The sequence below is a fragment of the Lolium rigidum genome, chromosome 5 (assembly GCF_022539505.1).
Source record: "Lolium rigidum isolate FL_2022 chromosome 5, APGP_CSIRO_Lrig_0.1, whole genome shotgun sequence".
Classification (NCBI taxonomy): Eukaryota; Viridiplantae; Streptophyta; class Magnoliopsida; order Poales; family Poaceae; genus Lolium; species Lolium rigidum.
Window position 1 is genome coordinate 263,845,570 of NC_061512.1, and position 19,492 is coordinate 263,865,061.

At 49.2% G+C, this 19,492-nt stretch overlaps 3 protein-coding genes across 3 annotated transcripts; all 3 read left to right on the plus strand.

Moving 5' to 3' along the window:
* The first annotated feature begins 1,150 nt into the window (after positions 1–1,150).
* Positions 1,151–4,078, plus strand: LOC124654212 (trihelix transcription factor ASIL2-like). The gene is made up of 2 exons (XM_047193229.1): positions 1,151–2,219; positions 3,775–4,078. The coding sequence occupies exons 1-2, from the start codon at positions 1,151–1,153 to the stop codon at positions 3,783–3,785; spliced, it is 1,080 nt and encodes a 359-aa protein (XP_047049185.1). The 3' UTR covers positions 3,786–4,078.
* A 3,105-nt stretch (positions 4,079–7,183) lies between these two features.
* LOC124652740 (probable cyclic nucleotide-gated ion channel 14) lies at positions 7,184–12,383 on the plus strand. Its single transcript, XM_047191781.1, has 7 exons — positions 7,184–7,271; positions 8,166–8,664; positions 9,400–9,612; positions 10,082–10,383; positions 10,504–10,615; positions 10,984–11,220; positions 11,417–12,383. Exons 1-7 carry the CDS (start codon positions 7,216–7,218, stop codon positions 12,122–12,124), a joined length of 2,127 nt encoding a protein of 708 aa, XP_047047737.1. The 5' UTR covers positions 7,184–7,215; the 3' UTR covers positions 12,125–12,383.
* A 151-nt stretch (positions 12,384–12,534) lies between these two features.
* On the plus strand, positions 12,535–14,244 carry LOC124657590 (BTB/POZ domain-containing protein At3g05675-like). Its single transcript, XM_047196116.1, has 2 exons — positions 12,535–13,639; positions 13,676–14,244. Exons 1-2 carry the CDS (start codon positions 12,535–12,537, stop codon positions 13,900–13,902), a joined length of 1,332 nt encoding a protein of 443 aa, XP_047052072.1. The 3' UTR covers positions 13,903–14,244.
* The last annotated feature ends 5,248 nt before the right edge of the window (positions 14,245–19,492 follow it).

Genomic DNA, 19,492 nt, shown 5'->3' on the forward strand with positions numbered 1-19,492 from the left:
CAACTAGTCGGTGGTAGACTGGTAGCCGCAAGGGTAGGTTTGCGAGGGGGAAAAGGCGGAAGAAGATGCGGCCATGCGGGAGGCGGGCGGCACCAACCGCGGCAGGGAGTGGGAGTGGACTAGTGCGCCTGCGCGGCGGAGTCCCACCGCCACCACCACCACCAACCACCACGGTTGTTTGGACTCACCGCCCGCCGCTCCTCCTCCGCCCCCACCTCACTGGACCGTGGGAAACGAGGCCACCCCCTGATCACGGCGCCCCACCCGCGACAGCGACACCGGCGAATCACCTTCTTCCCCGCCGCGCCGGTCAGCCCACTCGCCCGACCCCCGGCTCGGTGCCCGCCTAGGCTAATGCGGTCCGACGCGACGCGCGCCTCCACTCCGCTCCCTCGCTGTCCACGGCGCTGAGGGGCCTAGCTGACGCGGGCGGGCGGGGGCAGTTGGCGACCCGGGCCGGCCGGCAGGCGGGCGGAGTCCTCCCTCTCCCCGGTCTCCCTCCCACTTTCCGCTCCCCACCATCTCCGCCTCCCCCACTTTCTCTTCTCCCCCACGCGCCGAGGCGACCGCGGATCCTCCCGGCCGCCTCCCCTCGCCTTGCTTTTCCGCGCATTCCACGGCTAAATTACCTGCTGCTCCTCCCTGCTGTCTATGCCTTGACTGTGCTCGACGCTCTCCCCGCCTCTCTTTGGCTGCTCCAGCCTTCGCTTGCTTCCAGACCAGCCCTGGGGTTATGACACTGGGCTGACGGCGCCGCAGCAAGCAACCAGAATCCTCTCCTTCTCCTCCGCTGGTTTCTCCCTTTCCGCCCGTCGATCCGGGGAATTTCCGTCTCGCTGAATTTCCCCTCTTTTGGCGCTCCCCGCCCCGAGGAAAGGAACCAAGAAAGCCCCGCCTTTCGGCCATCTTTCGGCCGTGATCTTTCTGCTGCAAGGTCACTGGATCAGTAAAGCTTCCAGGTTCACCGAAATCCCTCTCCTTTTCTCGCCGAATTCAGCCAGCTTGGTCAATTAAGCTCTCGGCGTAACCGGACTGAGATCCCCGTGCCGGAGGCCGTGATCTCGCCGCCGCGGGAGTCAACCCAAGTCAGCGGTACGGTTCCCGTCCCCCTTCCTGCCAGAACACAGTACCAGTTCCAACTGCAGCCCCCATGGACGGCCTCCACGACGCGGCGGCGCCGCCGCCGCCGCAGCAGAAGCGGGACGAGTGGAGCGAGGGCGGCATCTCGCGCCTGCTCGAGGCGTACGAGGCCAAGTGGCTGCTGCGCAACCGGGCCAAGCTCAAGTGGTCGGACTGGGTCGACATCGCCAACGACGTCTCCGCGCACTGCTCCTCCTCCTTCTCCGAGGCCGCGGGGAAGCCCGGCCACGGCCACGGCCCCGGCGGCAGCGCCAAGACGCCCAACCAGTGCAAGAACAAGGTCGAGTCCATGAAGAAGCGCTACCGGGCCGAGTCCGCCGCCGCAGCGCGCGCTGGCACCAGCCCTGGAGCTGGAGCCGCGGGTGGCGGCACGTCGTGGCGCTTCTTCGGCCGCATGGACGGGCTGCTCAAAGGGCCAGCCGCTGCCAGCTGCTCCGGTCAGCTGCACACGGAGCCGACCAGCAGCATCATCAGCGCAGACCTGTGTGCAGTCCAAACTGCAAAAGCAGAGCCGGAGATCGACGCCCACGCCGAAGCAGCCATTGCCGCCCTTCGGCAGCCGCCGCCGGACGCGGGGCCAGCAGCCATCCCGCTCTCCGACCTGCTAAATGCCGACGCAAATGGTTCTGCTTCTGCGGTGGAGAAGGTGGAACAGCTCATCCAGAAACAGAGCAGCAGGGCCGCGGACAGCGATGCCGCCAACGTGAGTTCCCCGAGGAGCAAGGAGGAGGCGAACGGCGGTGGCGCAGAGACACCGTGTGATGACGACGTGTTGCCCTCCAGGAAGCGGAAGGGCTCCGGCTCGGAGCTCGACGTCGCGCGGAGCATCGAGCTGCTGGCGAGCTCCTTCGTGAAGATCGAGCGGGCCAGGATGGAGATGTACCGGGACACGGAGAGGATGCGCGCCGAGGCCGAGGTGAAGAAGGGCGAGATGGAGCTCAAGAGGACGGAGATCATGGCCAAGACGCAGCTGCAGATCGCCAGGCTCTTCGCCAAGAGGCTCAGGGAGTTTGGCGGCAACGGCAGAAACGGTGGCAGCTCTTCTGAGGTGGATGGCATTGCCAAGAAAGGCGAAAATGGTTAGTGCCAACTTTATCTAATTTTCGTAGTAACTTGGTTGGATGTAGTCCTGCAAAAACTCCTAATAAGGGTGTAAAAAACATGGACATATATCTTTCAGCTTGCATTATGTATGTGTGAATTGCTATGTGTGGAGTTCTTCTTGATTGATCTATTCCTGGAGTTCCCTGATAGAATAGGAAATTTCAGCTTAAAGTTAGTCTTGTAATGTAACAATATATAACCAAGATGATCTCTGATTTAATTTTTGTTTGTCTTCTGAAGATATATTAAATAAACTGTTTAATCTGTATTGTGGTGGAAATTTTAGGACACACATAAGTTTAACGGCTCCTTATTTAGTAAGATTGTTTGAGCAAATTTTCTAAACCGACATTTCTGAAGAATGGCTTAATTTTGGAGCGTTTCCTTGCTACCGAGACCTTCTCATATTACAGTGTTGTTCTGCTATTTTGGCTCAAGGCTGTCCACATATTTATCTGCTGCTAATGCTCCATTTAGGGTTAATTGTGTATTCCCTCCGTTTCTAAATAAGTGGAGCACTTTTGTCTAGATGCGGATGTATCTACACACTAAAAATGTGTCTTGCAACACTTATTTTGATTTGGATGTAGTACAAAGGAAGAAAACTATATGGAAAAACTAAAGTCTTAGTCAAGAAATAGCATCAACCTCTCTGCTAGAATAACTTAAGTTTGGTACATTTTGAGTCTGTACTCACTTAAATAAATGCAGACAGGATATTGTGATCGTTTTTTCTTAAAATCGTAATGGAAGGGCCTGACTGTGTGACACAATGTAAGCACAAAGGGCTTTGCTCCATTACAACATTGAATAGTAGTAGAAATGTATAAGTCAGACATTATTGTTATGTACTATTACCTCTGTTCCATAATATAATATGTTTTGGCATTATTGCTAAAATATAATCTTCTCATTAGCTGGATTCAGTCTTTTGGTACTCTCTCCGTTCATAAAAGGATGCCTCAACTTTTGATAAATTTTGATGTATCTAGATACTAAAATGGGTCTACTACATACATCCAAAATTTGATAAAGTTGAGACATCCTTTTATGGATTGAAGGAGCTCTATATCTGATGAAGATCGTCTCTGGTAGTATTTTTGCAAACATAAAACAACTCCTTGGATCCTGAATCTGCTCAACTTGATAGCACCCATACATAATTGGCCACACCGGCAATGTACCACCTATCACCTGGGCATGGGTAGGCATAGTCCTTGTCCTCCTTGTTTCTGGAGGATTCATGCATAAATTTTTAAACTGCTCCAAGTGATTCATGATCGTGAAACATTTTCATCCATCTTTATTGTACCAAAAGTCTAGACATTAGGGTTATCGGGGCAGAGTGTGGACTGCCCTCACTTTATCAGCATACATTTTTAAGTTTTAGGTCTGCTTATCTAGTTTCAGATCCAGTTTCATCATCGTATGAAAATCAACATGTTTGTACGGTGTGCATGAATTGTTAATCTGATGTTGTATGCTGCTAAGTTTGAACTCCCTTCTCACTTTTATGCTTATGTATTTCAGGTTCAGGGTGATTTGGCCGCGAAAAGGGTGATTTGGCCGCGAAAAGCAGCTGTGATCCCCCTCTCCAAAGCAGGTCAACCGTCAGCTCTCCTTGGCATCACACGGCTGGCTTTTCGACAAAGGCCTGTGTCGAACCGTTCTCGAGCCAAAAAGATGTAATGTGCCCGATTGATTCTTCTTCACCATTAGTGAAGACATAGTTAGCTGTCAGACCAAATCGCGAAGCGAGGAAAACGATCAGGAGTGGTAGTGTTGCTAGTCCAGAATCTGTTGCCTGGCTTTTGCTGAAGTATTTTGCTGACAAGCATCGCGTGTATTTCTCTGCCGATGTTTTTTTTTTTTTGAATAATTTCCGCATCTTCATTAAACAAAGATCAACTTACAAGACAACCACACGGAAAACACCGAAGAAAACTCGACACCAGAGACATGTCCAGGAACATTCGTAGAAAAAAGATAGTAATAACAATTAAGCTCATGAGCATATTGTTACGTGACAGAAAAAAAAAGGTTTCGGATAGCCAAGCGCGTGTGTCACGCGCTGGTGTCGTCAAACCGTGGCGGTCGGTTTGACCAAGGTTGCATAATCTTTGCTTTTGTAGTAATCGCTAAATGTGCGTACCGCACATGTCACCGCCACCTCACGAGCTTGGTCGGGCTCGTGCGGGATCGCGTGTGCCTCCATTCGGGCACGTCGATTGTTCGGCCTGGCCATCTTATGAGGCGCGTCCCATTTCCTTGGCTCCCCGATGTGGGACTAAACTTGAGCTCATTCGTGTGCCATTCGTCATTCGTCAGGTCCGGGTGAAGTGTAGTGTTCCCGTCGGTCGGTCGGTTGGTTGATTCCCGGAAAGAAGATGAGGCATTGCGTTCCCGTCGAACTGAACGCCAGATTAGCTAATCCAGAATTCACCTTCTGCACGATTCATCTCTTGGAAAGAGTGGAAAAGGGATGATCCACGAGTTTGATTCCGCATGTATTAACGTACGCAGTTCGATATTTGGATCTAGTTAGTTTTGGACCACAAGGAGGTGCACTCCCATCTATTCTGTTCGTACATTCTAAGAGTCCTGCAAGCCAAAGATGCTCTCATGATGTTGGATTAGGGTTTATTTTTCAATAGAATTGTATGGAAAAGCGAGCGATTGTTAAAATTCGTACGATTTCAATCCTTCAAACCAAAAAAGCTACTCCACCAAAAAATTAGGGATTCTAGAATCCACCAATATTCCATTTAAATTTCAGTAAACCATGCAGTACCATAGAGATGGATGTACAGAAGAGGCGAAAATTCACTTTTTTTTGGATCTTCGGTGTGCATATCCTCCTGCCACTGGGAAAACATCTTCAAATGTCAGAAGATTATGGACGAAAAGTTGGAAAACAATCGAGTGTGTCCTATGTGAAAACAATAAAGAAGCGTCACGTGGAAAGGTTTACTGTATTTTTTACACACCATGCAAAAAAATGCCGTTTTTTCGTGAAACGACTTTGTGAGCACGTGGAATGTAGAAATGTATACATGGACCTTTTGTATCATTTTTAGACATCTTGAGCCATGCTTAAAACTGATTTCAAAACACTTGGAGCATATGGCTTGTCTTTGGGGTTTAGCACGATGATTTTCCGTTCATCTACTACAACAAGTTCTACTACAACATATTTTGTCCTGCTCCGGGAATGGAGGGGCGAGGAAGGTGGCGCGCCTTCGTCTCGCGCTACCGTTTGTAGTCGTCGCTAGGCGGTCCAAATACATATTTATAATATTTATTATTTCTCGAGATTTTTGTACTACTATTCATGATTATTAATAGATCAACGGAATTTAAAAAAAAATGAAGATATAGTATACGATGTACTATTATACTCCCTCCTTGGCAAAATGTAGTGCGTATAAGAAATTTTAAAATTCAAACGTCATAAAGTTTGACCAAGTATGTAGAACAAAATATCAACATCTAGAATACAAACTCAACACCACTAGATTCCTCACAATGTATATTTTCATATGGTATACAATTGGTATGGTAGGTATAGATAATTTTCTCAAAAGACCTGGTCAAAATTGATATCGTTTGACTTTTCGAAAATCTTATATGCACTACATTGTGGCAAGGAGGGAGTACAAAGGAAGGAAAATCACAAGATGTGATAATATGTGGATTTTTGAAAATATGCACTTTTTGCTGTACAAACATCCATATTCATTTTTATTTTGATGTACCCCATAAATCATAAATACTAAGTATTTAATATTGAGATTTTGCACATTTATAAAAATATATCATTGAGCATACTGAATTTTATAAGAAAAGTAGTAAACAATATTATATTATTTTTATTTTTAAAATGAAGGGATCACATTGCTCAGGAGGTAGAAATCCCTTCTCCGACACATATGCCTTCTCTAGATTCTTGTTGTTGAAAAACGATAGATATCTTTAGCTGATGACTTTGTTCTTCATAAGTACTAATTGGTTACAAGATTGCACGGATTTGATCGATCGTTGGCTGATTCATCATTCACGCAAAATTAGCCGAGTTTTGTTCGAAGAATATTTGCTCGTGTACAATTTGCTATGTGGCCCAATCCTTCAAAGCTCCAGCACGAACAGGCAGTCCACGCTTTGTCTCCTTTCTACTATGTCTATGTAAAAAGAACTGCAAAAAGGGTGTAGCAATTTTTTCCCACCCCCATTCAATTTTGGTCCTGGGGAATTGCCAACCGCGCAAACACTGGGTCCTCCTCCGATGGTGCTGATCTGAATGTAACCCCATCTTTGTCTCATGATTTACTAATCCCCCGTTCTATATTTTTTTATCGAACGGAGGGAGTATATATATCATCAAATTTTGTAGGATTGAGCATGCGTGACATAAAATTTCGATCTTCTTCATATTTGTGTGTTTTTAAAATCCTGCATACGAGAAAGGCCATGACTTGTAAGAGACGCGACAAACACCTTTTTCGGAAAACCATTTCCTAACATTTTCCTGCTGCAAAAAGCCTAGGAATTATTTTGCCTCACAAATTTATAATATCTGAGTACTACTCTTTATAATGAAGTATACGGATCTGAACACTTGTTGGCCGATTCGTGCAAAATTTGCTGAATTTCGTTGAAAGCAAGAACAAGATGTGCTCGTGTACACTTCGCAGTGAGGCCCAAGCTTTTTAAGCTGTAGAACGAACAGCCAGTCCACCCGGTCCACCCTTTCTTTCTCCCACCCCCAAAAAAAAGAACTGCAGAAAGGCCGCAACTTTTTTTCCGCCCCCGTTCCATTCCAGTACTACTCGGAATCGCCAAACCGCGCAAGCACTCGGTCCTCCATGGTGCTGATCTGCTGCCGGAAGCTTCCTCGCGCCCTCCAGCCGCTCCCCTGACCGACCGGCCGCAGCAAGATTCGGCGGAGTCGTCGGGAGCAGCCGGCCGGCCGCCATGTTCGGGTCCAGGGTCCAGGATGAGGTGGAGATGCAGCGGAGGACGACCAACAGGTGCGTGCGCCCGTGGATGGATTTAGTCCGGGGCCTCCCGGATGCTGCCTGTTCGTGACACGCTGCTGTGGAGTACCTGTTAGGATCGGAGCGTACCGCGTTAGATGTTCTTGCTCGAATTGGGATTTGACTTTCGGGGAGATGATAGTTAAAGGTAGCAGGATTCAGCTTCGGCGTTAGCTTCGTTGCTGCCTCGGCGGAATCGGAGCGGGGCCGAAACTCGGAGCTTTCGGTTCCATTCGAGAGACGGGTTTTGGCTGCTTCGATTTTGGAAACCTATAGAGGGTTCGCTAGCCCATCGGAACCAAAGAAGAGTACTGATGCTTGCTTTTGAAATTGAGTAGTAGAGGCTCAAGTGCTCGTTTTGTTTCCTTGCCTAAACCATATGGTTACTTAGTATCAACTTCTGTCTACCAAGAAAGCACCAAAGCTGAAATAGGATGCTGTTCCGAGTTAGCTTAGTTAGTTAGTTAGTAGTAGATTATAAATGAGATCAACTTCTGTCTCTATCTATTCCTGTTGGGAGCACTCAATATTCACCTAGATATCGCCCTTCGTAGAGCGTCAAGCCGTCAACATGCTGGTTTGCTTTAGGTAGGTGCATTATATTGGATAGTGATGCTACTTTCGGAATTGGGAATAGAAATTTGAGAGTTCAGTCTGTCTCGGTTTCAAGTATATGTTTATTTGCCAATTCCTATGCATCAAGAAAGGATTGGAAATGAAACAGGATATTGTTCCGATTTAACAAAGTTAGTAGGAGATCAACTATTTTTTTAATTTGTTCTCTTTTGGGAGAACTCAGTATTCACTCAGATATGCATCAAGTGTCCTTCGTTGATCGTTTTAACGTTTTCTGCCTTCCTTTTTTCTAAGTCGTTCTTCCGTCTCCAGGATCTTTCCTGACGAACGGCAGGACCAACCTAAGCTACCATTTCAAGCTGCGCGGGTCGACAGATTCGCAGCAAATAAGATAGATGCGAAGAACTTTGACAAGTTTAAGCTGTTGAATGAAGGCAACAAGCCATGGGAGTATGGCGCGGATCCCGGAAGCAGGATGATACTGAACTGGAACAGGGTGTACCTGGTGGCCTGCTTGTTTGCGCTTTTCGTTGATCCTTTCTTCTACTACCTGCCGTTTGTCAGACAAGAAGGGAACACTTCATGTATTGCCAAGGACCGGAGATTGATCTCAACTATCACAGCTCTGCGCTCGCTTGCCGACTTGTTTTACTTGCTGAACATTGTGGTCAAGTTTCATACTGCGTATGTGGACCCGAAGTCCAGAGTCCTTGGGAAGGGAGAGCTTATTGTGGACCTGAAGAAGATCCAGCGGCGATATATCAGGACATATTTTCTTGTTGACTTGCTTGCAGCTGTGCCACTTCCACAGGTAAATGCAGCTTGAAAACATGGTTGTTGCACTCTTTGTTGCATTATCGTGGCAATTGCTTACTTACGTTTTTGTTGTTGCCATTTCTTTTTCGAGAAAACGCAATGACATTGCGTTTCTTTTCATTGCAAAGAAGAAGAATAGTTTGTTACATGGTCACGCCTCCATGGAGGGTGAAAAACACACAGCTACTAAGAGAAAACTAGTGTTGCCATTTCTGGTACTTGTGTTAGCTTCAGTAGTAGATGTTCACTTGTCCAGTTTCAGTTTCGTATCCATGCACTTTTGTACTTAAATTGATTCATTAGCATCTCCATGAAAAAGATCAGTTAGGTGCTTTTGGTGCGTGGTGAGCCTTTGGGTGTGCCTGGATTATTTCCCTTTGAATCCAGTTTCCAAAGGAAGAGTGTGCCTCTTGCCTGATTTTTTTTATAGTAACTGCATGATTTTTTCCAGCAGATTGTGACTTTTAAAAGGTGAACCGAAATAGTGTCCAACTAGGAATGGCCAAAAGATATTCCAGATATTTTTTCCTTGTTATATATGCATCTATTAATTGCCACTTATATATATTAAGTAAACATTCGAAATTAATTAAATTCATCTTGTTTCAACCAAAGTTTGTGCAAAATATTTTCGGCGACCAGTTATCTCAACTATTGAATACCCATTACTCGAATTTTAGGGTAAAGAATCTACAGCGATAACGTGAATCTTCTGGTGCATGTTTTGCAGGTTACCGTGGGGTTAGTCATGCCTGGGATAAAAAACCCAGATTATAACATCCGAAACACTACATTTGCTCTTATTATTATGATTCAGTATGTCTTAAGAATGGGTCTCATTGTACCATTGAGCAATCGAATTATCAAAGCTGCTGGAGTAGTTACAAAGTCAGCTTGGGGAGGAGCAGCATACAATCTTCTGCTCTACATGCTTGCAAGCCATGTATGGTCTCTTGCCTATCACCTTCGACTTCATGTTCAAAATTCCTAGTCAAGCTTATTTGAAAAAAGTTATAGGAAAGTTTTGCGGCTCTTCTTCATTGTAAGATTTGTACACAATTTTATATACAATCAAGAAGTACTCTGCTAAATATTGAATAATTTTTTTAAAATTAGTTTTCAATGTTGCATCTGGAATTGGAGTAGGAGAAAAAAGAGCATGTCTGTCTATGTATTATCCTGTAATGCAGTATTCATTAATAAATCTGCAGAAAGAAATATTATATTATTTCAGGTAGACATGTAGGCGACTCAAAGTAGAAGTTTATCTCTATCACCTTGCATGTCATTGCTCACATTGTTGAATTTTTAATAATATATGGTTCTGTGTATCACTCGATGCAGAGGCCAGGGGTTCATCCTCCTTTTTGAAAAATCTAGCTGTTACTTACAACCTATGTGTAACACTGCAGATTACTGGAGCAGTATACTATCTTCTCTCTGTTGAACGGCAGATTACATGTTGGAATCAGCAGTGCCTTAATGAGACGAACATATCTTGCAACCTTAACTTTATAAACTGCGAAAAGGCTGGTTCTATTGGATATCTTGATTGGCAAAGTAAAACACAAGTATTTAACTACTGTAATGCGAAGGCTGATTCTCCAAAATTTGTCTACGGAATGTTCTCAGATGCATTGACTAAGGGTGCTGTCTCAACTTCATTCCGCGAGAAGTACTTCTATTGTCTGTGGTGGGGCTTGCTGCAACTTAGGTAGTGATCCATTATTATATTCTGTTACTTGGGAGTTCTTTCCTTGTGTATCCATTGGTTTCTGTTCCTTGAATACAATTAATCAGGCTAAGTTAATTGATGTTGTTGTCACCTTTTCAGTTCAAGTGGAAATCCTCTTAAAACAAGTGCATTCATTGTAGAGAATGTATTTGCCATTGCAATCGGTGCTATCAGTCTCATTCTCTTTGCTCAGCTGATTGGCAAAATGCAGGTAAAATTACATTGAGGAATGGCTATTATGCTCGTATTACTTAGTTACCTTGAGGACCGGCTAGGCATGACACACTTACTATGCTGTTTGATATATTGCTTGTAGACCTTTTTGATTTTTTTTTAGTTCAGCAAGTTTGTTACACAATAAGTTTTGTCATGCGGAGTAAGTCTTAATTACTGTCAGTGCTATAAGTTGTGCAGTGCTTTCATGGATTGCATCGTTTTAAATAACGGATGCATCAGGTGTGTGATCTATGGAGGGGCATTTCATGGTTTTAATTGATTAAAAGAACATAAACTACTTCTCTATGTGCAGTAAGCCATTTCCATTTTGACAGCTGCTTAATTCTCTTCTCTATCTTGTAGACATACTTGCAGTCTGTAAGCAAAAGGCTTGAAGAGTGGAGATTGAGGCAAAGGGATATGGAGGAGTGGATGAGGCATCACCAACTCCCACCCTATCTTCAAGAACGTGTCCAGCGGTTTGTTCAAGTTAAATGGCTTGCAACACGAGGCGTGGAAGAAGAATCGATTTTGCAATCTTTGCCTGCTGATATACGCCGGGATGTACAGCGCCATCTTTGCTTGGATCTTGTTCGACGTGTAAGTTATATCCTAATCCGATGGCTTAACTAGTAAACTATTTTAGGTTTTCAAACTTGACAGAATACTTTTTACTGGGCTCTGTCTTTCGATGGCCAAGCCAATATTCTCGTGTGACCCCATTTCCTGCAACCGCTAGTTCGAATTCTGTCTCCATTCTTTAGCAAGTTTCTGATTATTACTGTATAAAATGCAGGTCCCCTTTTTCGCTGAGATGGACGACCAACTTCTCGATGCCATCTGCGAGCGGCTTGTGTCATTCCTGTGCCCGGAGGGCACATACATTTCTCGTGAGGGCGATCCCGTGAACGAGATGCTTTTCATCATCCGTGGCAAGCTGGAGAGCTCCACCACCAACGGAGGCCGGAGCAACTTCTTCAACTCTATCCTCCTAGAACCCGGTCATTTCGCTGGTGAGGAGCTGCTCACCTGGGCCCTGCTTCCCAAGACCAACGTCCACTTCCCACTCTCCACGAGGACCGTGCGGAGCCTCACGGAGGTGGAAGCCTTCGCCCTGCGGGCCGAGGACCTCAAATTCGTAGCGAACCAGTTCCGGAGGCTGCACAGTAAGAAGCTGCAGCACACATTCCGGTTCTACTCGCACCACTGGAGGACATGGGCGGCATGCTTCATCCAGGCGGCATGGCGGCAGCACCAGCGCAGGAAGCTGTCCGAGAGCCTGAGCCGGCGGGAGTCGTACTCATGGTGGTCAGAAGAACACCCTGTTGCTGATAAGCCTAAACAGGAGGGCACCTCGGGCGGCGGCGCAAGAACTGCCGCGGAGGGCGCCGCCCAGATGCACAAGTTTGGCTCCGCTTCCAGAAGGTTCCGCAACGACGACAGCGTGATCCGCAGGCTGCAGAAGCCCGACGAGCCCGATTTCTCCGCGGACCATTTCGACTGAAGCTGATTCTTGTTTTTGCCGGTGATAATGTATATCTTGCTACCACTACCGTGTCTCTCTGTGCATTGTTTTGTTCTGGACATCAGCTATATTGTAAATTTAGTACGTACATCAGAAATCTAGGAGTTGTCAGCGTCGTAGATCGCACCTTACTAATGTGTAAAATACGTATCATTTTGTGTATGCCACATTTGCACACATGTTAATATGAGCTTGGGATTCTCTGAAGCCATGTTTCAGGACCCATTTTGAGTGAGAATATTGTAAAATCAACTTTGAAACTGAAGTTTGAGAATATTGTAAAATCAACTTTGAAACTGAAGTCTGAAACTTTGAACCAGTTCCGGTTTCAGTTCCTTTCTTCAGTTCCCAATCCGCGCAGCAGAGTCAGAGACAGAGAGAGCGGCATCATGATGTGGGCGGCGTCGGCGCGGCCGAAGATGGGCCACCGGGCGACGAGCGACGTGGTGGTGCGGCTGCGGACGCCGGAGGGCCGGGACGAGTGGCTCTACTGCCACTCCGCCGTGCTCGCCGCCGGGAGCGGCTACTTCGCCGACCGCCTCTCCGACGCCTGGCCGACCTGCCAGATCCTCGACTCCCGCTACTGCGTCGAGGTCCGCTGCCCGGACCTGGACCTCAGCTCCCACGTCAACGCGCTCCGCCTCCTCTACGCCGCCGAGCCCGTCTCCCGCTTCGGCGTCCGCGGCGCGCTCGGCGTGCTCCGGGCCGCCGCGCACCTCGCCTGCCCCCGGATCGCCGCCGCCTGCGCCGACTACCTGGAGTCCGCGCCCTGGGACGAGGCCGACGAGGAGGAGATCCTCGCCGCCGTCCCGTGCCTCCCCGGCGGCGCACAGTACGACCGCGTCCTCGCGCGCCTCCGCCCTGCCGATCCGGCGCTGGCCACCGCCATCTTCCTCTCCGCGTTCCGCCACGCCACGGCCGCGCCGTCGGCGGCGTCGCGGGAGCTCAAGTCCGCCGCGCAGGAGCAGCTCGAGTACATGCTCACCGAGGACGACGACGCGCCCTTGCTCGCCTTCGACGACACCGACGCCGGCAACTCCGTGAAGTCTCAGGTGAAGGACTGCGTCGCGGGCTTACTGAGCAGGTTCAGCGATTTCACCAGCTATGCACTGTCGAAGAAGATGGAACCGCCTTGCTGCTCCGGCGAGAGCGAGGTTCAGCAGGAGCTCTATTCGTTCGTGTCAGATATCTCCTGGGTCTGCCAGGTCCTGGGCAAGCTGGAGATGATGAAATGCATTGCAGCCTACTGGGTCGGAGCATCGCCTGATGTTGTCATGGCTGTCGAGGCATCGTGCCCGGGTTCTTTATGTCTGAAGACCAGGGTGAAGGTTATAGAGATATCTGCAAAGGTTTTGGAGGCGGTCGCGTTCGGCAATGTGGTCCTCCCAGCAGAGAAACGGTGTCTTGCGGTGAAAGTTTGGATCTGGTTTGCAGGGATAACAAAGCATTTGGTCGATCGAGCCAACCGTGGTGACGACAGCGAAAGTCATAATGGTGAGGATGGTAACCATGGTGATGCTGAAACAGCAGCAAAGATCGGCTTGGACAGCGAGGTCTGGCAGGGGTTAGAGTCTGCGATTACCGCAATTGTGATGACTCTGCCTTCGAACACACAGGCTGAGATTCTGTCAGGGTGGCTTCAGTTGGAGCATGCCGCGTTCCTGGACCTGACGGAGGCGTTCGATGCCTGGTGTTATAGATCGAAGGTTGCTAGAAGAAGGCTGTCTTTCTTGAACAACATCAATCCGACACCTTGAGCCCGGGTCTGCAGCCAAAATCATCTGGAGGGTTTACAGCACTAAGCATCTGCCTTTTTTTTTTACCAAAACCAATGAACATGGTATTCTATTGCTTTGCCATATGGTCACATTGTTGTTCGTTGTCAAAATTGCTTCAGGACCTCCCTATGAACTGCAGGGTTGATGAAATTTTTTGGACATGCCATGGCTGATGAAATGAGCAACCTCACCAATGCCTTTCCTTATATTTACACATGTGGCACAGTAGCAGTACATGCTACCAAGAAGTGCTGTGACATTTGATCTTCTTGTCAAACTCTAGTGTATCATCACTCGCAATGTCATCTTGAGGTTATCTGCGAAACTTACCCAGATGACTGAAGAGAACAGCTCATATTTGAGAGTTATCTGAATATCTGATCAAGAAGTCTAGTGTATCTGTTTATTCATTCCTTATTTATCAAGCATTTTGGATCAGGAGACATCTGCCCGGTCTTTTTCGGTGCCTAACCAGGTGTAATGGACAGCGGCGGTGCTTTTCAGAGACGGAGGTCTTGGTCGGGAAACGTGGTGCTACTGCGTGAGATCAAACTTCGTGCGGCCCGGATTGGCATGGATGTTTTTCCAACCGGGCTAGCCCAGTTTCCATTAATTGGCAAACAGAGAAAGGAAGTCCACTACAAAAGAAACTGAGAGCATACCCTCTGCGAGGTCAAAAACAATATCAGCACTACAGCAACACAGCTAAAGTAGCAAAAGATAAGCTAACAAGTTTGAAACGAGCTAAACAACCATCAGCAGGGAACGGCTAAGAACTTTATCAGACTCCTAGATTGAAGACGCTGTGTCTCCAGCAGCAGCAGCAGCAGCAGCTAGACTTGCTGCCTTCTGCATCAACAGCATTGCTCCTTGCCGCAGAATCTTCTTGTCCTCCTTGTGTAAGCCTGCCCAGTACAAGTGAGGCTAAGCCTGTTTTCCACATGTACTTGCTCGTGTGATCTGGAGCACTGTTGGCTCTATCTTGGGCACTTCTCTTTTCCTCAATTCTCCGTGGCAAGCTGCTGCTTGGTTCTACTCTCTTCTTCCTGGCGGTGACGGTTTTCATATGATGTGTTGCGGATGGTTGAAAAGGAGACCAATTGGTTGGAGGCGGCGGAGCATGTGCGTTTTCGCCCACTTAACCTGAATATGAAAAAAGGTGCAAATGTCATTGTCGTTGCCTAATCGACGGTACCTCGGAGGAGGGATCCTCACGAGGGGGAGAAGAAGTAGGGGCCATAGGGCGGAGTGCACACGGGACGGTGGTACGCGAGTTACCCAGCTTCGGAACACCCGCACGATGACAGGGCCTACCGCTGCTTGTCCGGAATTATCCGGGCGCTTTCGCGTTGTTACAATGAGTTGTGGTTGTGCCTCTAGGGCTCCCGGGATCCGGCTTATAAAGGCGCACGGATTTAGGGTTTACATGGAGAGTCCTAGCCGGATTACAGATAGCCTAACTACGGTACAATATCTTGCCGTGCACGTCACGGATCCGCCTTCCATATACGTCGTACTGGATCCGGGTTCCTCATGGGCCTCCATGGATCCGGGTTACTCCTATGTCGGTACGGATCCGGCTTACCGATCCCGGGCTGGACTTCTTCCTTCATGATCAACAAGCAACCGGGCCGCCCGATGGGCCACATGCCTCATCACCATCTGTGGGCCACCCGGGCTTGCCGGATCTAGGCACTGTCGATGGTACACCCATGAAGTATACCCACAACAGTAGCCCCCAGAGTTCTCCGAGTTTCGCCTGCAGTTTCCGCCATGCTTGTTCCTTAGGCTTCCGGCATCGTCGGCAACGCGGAGAAACTTGAAGAGCTCCAACTTTACATTTTCTTCCTTTTCCAACTTACAGCCGGAAAATGCTCTCATCCTGCGGGACTTCATCCATCGACATTCCAAAGAATATTTCCGGGTTACTCCCTGCTCGCGAACGAGAGCCAACTTATCTTCACGCAATTACCCGGAATCTTTAAAAGACTCAAACGGTTCCGCCAATTCTGGCGCCATTTTCGCGCGATTCATGCGGTAACTTATCTCTAGCCATTTTTATCGCTAGGGTTTGGGACACGTGTCACGCATCCAACGGCGCGACGCTTGCGTTCCGACCACAGGATGCGGAACACGAATCTTATCCCCTCAGCCTATAAATATCAGCCGTCGACCCCTTTACCCCTCATTCACCCCCTTTTCACCTCTCCGCCGAGCGCCGCCACGAGCTTCCTCCCCGCCGCGCCGGAACCTCACCGGAGCATCACCGGAGGTACTTCACCGCCGCGTCGTGTTCATCTTGTTCTTAACATCAGCGAGCCACCGCGCGGAAAACTCGTCGCCGGCGTCTCCGACCGCCGCAAACACCATTACGGTAAGTCCTCGAGCTTCATCTTCACGCCGCAGTTGGTAGGGGTGAACCTTGGGGAAGACGACGTGCGATCCGACTAATGTAAATTTCCGCCAAACCTTTCTCTTCAGATGTCTTCAACGACTCCGCCTCCGACCTCGGGACCAATCATGGCGACGCCAATTTCCTCCGCCCCTCCTCCCTTCGCCCCAGTCAGGCTGGATCCTTCAAAGGATTCCGGCAAGGAAGCTGAGGGGACCTCCGCTCACCCGGAGAAAACCTCCGGGGCGGGTCAAACGGAGCACCAGGCGGAAGAGGTCACGAAAAAGTCAAAAGCTCGGAAGCGAGATTCCGACGCTAAAGGAAAATGGTGGCCTTGTACCACCACCGAGGTGGAGCTGAAGAACCTCGAGTCGGAGGGCTTTCTGCAACCCGGAAGCTGGAGGTCAGTTCCGAATGAACTTGCTCCGGCTCCGAGGGACGATGAGATGGTGCTGACGAAAGCACTGGTGGAGCGCGGATTTTCTTTTCCGCCTTCGGACTTCTTCCTGGAGATTCTGAAGACGTATGGACTTCAACCCCACAACATATCCCCAAACAGCGTGCTCGCCATCAGCAACCACGTCACCCTCTGCGAAGGCCATCTCCGGGTAACCCCCGAGATTTCTCTGTTCCAATACTTTTTTACTGTCAAGAAGGAGAAGATCCGCCAGACTTCCGAGATGGCGACTTGCGGATCCATCACTTTCATCCTCCGCCCCGGCCGCGTCTACCCCCATACCGACCGTCACGAATCCGTGCGGTATTGGTCCGGAGGCTTCTTCTACCTGAAGGACGTCTCCGACCCGGCGGGCGACATGACACTTCCAACATTCAAGAACAGCCCCGCCAGTGAAACTCCGACGTGGACACAGTGCCCCCACTTCTCCGACTCGCCTCAGCTGACCCGCGCTGTCAGGCGGATCTGCAAGCTTACAGAGGAGGGGCTGACAGGGAAGGATTTAACCCTCTCCTGGTTCACCAAGCGGATCCAACCGCTCCAACACAGGGACCGCCTGATGTTTGAATACACAGGGCGCGATGATCCGATGCGCGCCACCAAAGACAATCTTTCCGCCGACGCCATCGACAAGAGGATCCGGATCCTCATCAAAGTCCCACGTGAACTCCATGTTCACGTATGCAACAAAGATATCCATATGAATGGATCCGGAACCGCGGTACGTCGCCTTGACTTTGGTTTATTGTTTTTCTTCAAACTTTTTTATCTAAGTGTTTAACTTTGCATTAGCTCGAGGCGCTTGAGGAAAATGAACTCGGAACTCTCCTCCGAGTCCCATCTACCGGCAACGCAGATCCGGAAGCCGCATCGGAGGCGGAAGCTCCCGAGGCTTCCCGCCCCGCTAAGAGGAAGAAGCCAGCTCCGTCCAGCCCCCATGCGAAACGCGCCCGCGACGTGCTCAGCATCGCGGCTACCCGGAAATTGGAGGCGGAAAAGAAGCGCCTCTCGCTGATTAATACCAGCAACAAGGGGCAACCTGCCATCCAGCATTTCTTCAAACCTTCCGGGTAAACGTCTACTTCCGAGACCCAAGTTCTGGTTTAACGCTCGCTCTTATACTTTTATGTTTTTCCTGAAGCTCCGGAAGCCAGCCCCCCAAGGCCCCAAGGGTCCAAAAGAAGAGAGCCAGGCCATCTCCGGCTTCTTTTCCTATTACTCCTGAGGTTGAAGTTCCGCCCAAGGCTTCTTCTGCCAGCAAGCCGGACCCGAAGGACATCATTGACCTTGAAGACCTTCCTGAAGACCCTGCCCACCATGGCAACTCCGCCCAGGGAACCTCCACACCCATTCCTCCACCAGATCAACCAAGTTCCGCTTTTGCGGGACCTACTGATGAAGAGCAAGAGCAAAAGGTCAAGCTCCTCCAAGTTACCAATGCGACCCGAGCCAGCCTCGAGCCAACTCCATCCCTCCAAAAACTTACCCTCGCACAGCGTCACGCGGAAGTTTCCGCGATGCTGAACAAGGTATGGGGGAAGCCGGACGAGGAGACGCGAGAGCTCGCGGAACTGGAGGACGGCCTGAAGGAATTTTTCGCCAAGCACAGGGAAGTGCGGCAGGTAATACTAGCCCCCAAGCATTGGGTGATATAGTTCCGTGTAACGTGTATTATCCGATGCTTTCCCAGAATGTACTTTAGACGGAAATTTAAAATTTTCATATCTCAAATGAATTCCTCGCTAGCCCCCAAGATTTTAAATATCCGGCTAACTCCCTGCTGCCTCACAGACCACACGGAAATTGCATGAAGATTTGCGCATCCATGTGCTTGAGCAGATCACGGAGATCGAGGGGCTGCGCCAGAACGCGGAAAACAGCCAGAAGGCTATCCAGCTGCTGGAGACCCGCCTGAAAGGTACGAGATCCGGGTCTTTCTCTTTTTGTGTTTCATGATGCATAATATGTGCAACTTGTCTGCCTTCAGAAGAATCTGCTAAGCGCTCCTCGCTTGAAGAGCTTGCCGCTAAAGTCAAGGTGCTTGAGGCGGAGAACGAATCCCTCAAAACCTTCATTCAAGAATCCTCTATTAAGGAGACTAAGGCGAGGAAAGAGCTCTCCGAGAAGCATGACCGGGACAAGGCGGAGCTGATTGACAAACTGGAGAAAAGCCAGGGCCGCGTCCTCTCCGTGATATCCAAGAACAGAGTTCTGGAGGAGGAGGCGGAGGCCATTGACAAACTTATCTTCCGTAAGCATTTTTTCGTGTCGTTGCGCCGTCCATCTTGTATGCTTTCCTCTAACGGAACTGAATCTCTCCACAGCAAGCCTTGGCTTTGAATGGTCAAAAGAGGCAAACCTTAAGAGGACGGAGGCATACGAGGAGGCGCGGATCTCAATTGATGCGCTGTTTGAAGCCTGTCGCGGAATCGCCACGGCTCTGTCGCTAAAGAAGGCCAAGACCACAGTCATTGATACGATGACCAACCTTATGCGACAGGTGCCGGAGTTCATCAAGGACTGGCGAAGTCTTCGCCGCGCGGAGCCGCCTCCTTGGTCCTCGGCCACCGCAAGGCTTTCTTCCCCTCACTCAACCCGGCGCAAGTTGCACGCGGAGCCCCGAGAGTTCCGACATGAGCGCCTCCTCGCGGAAACCGAAGGTTATGAAGAGCTGTTTGTCGGGCGAGTGGATCACTCGTTCGGTACAACAAGCACAACCT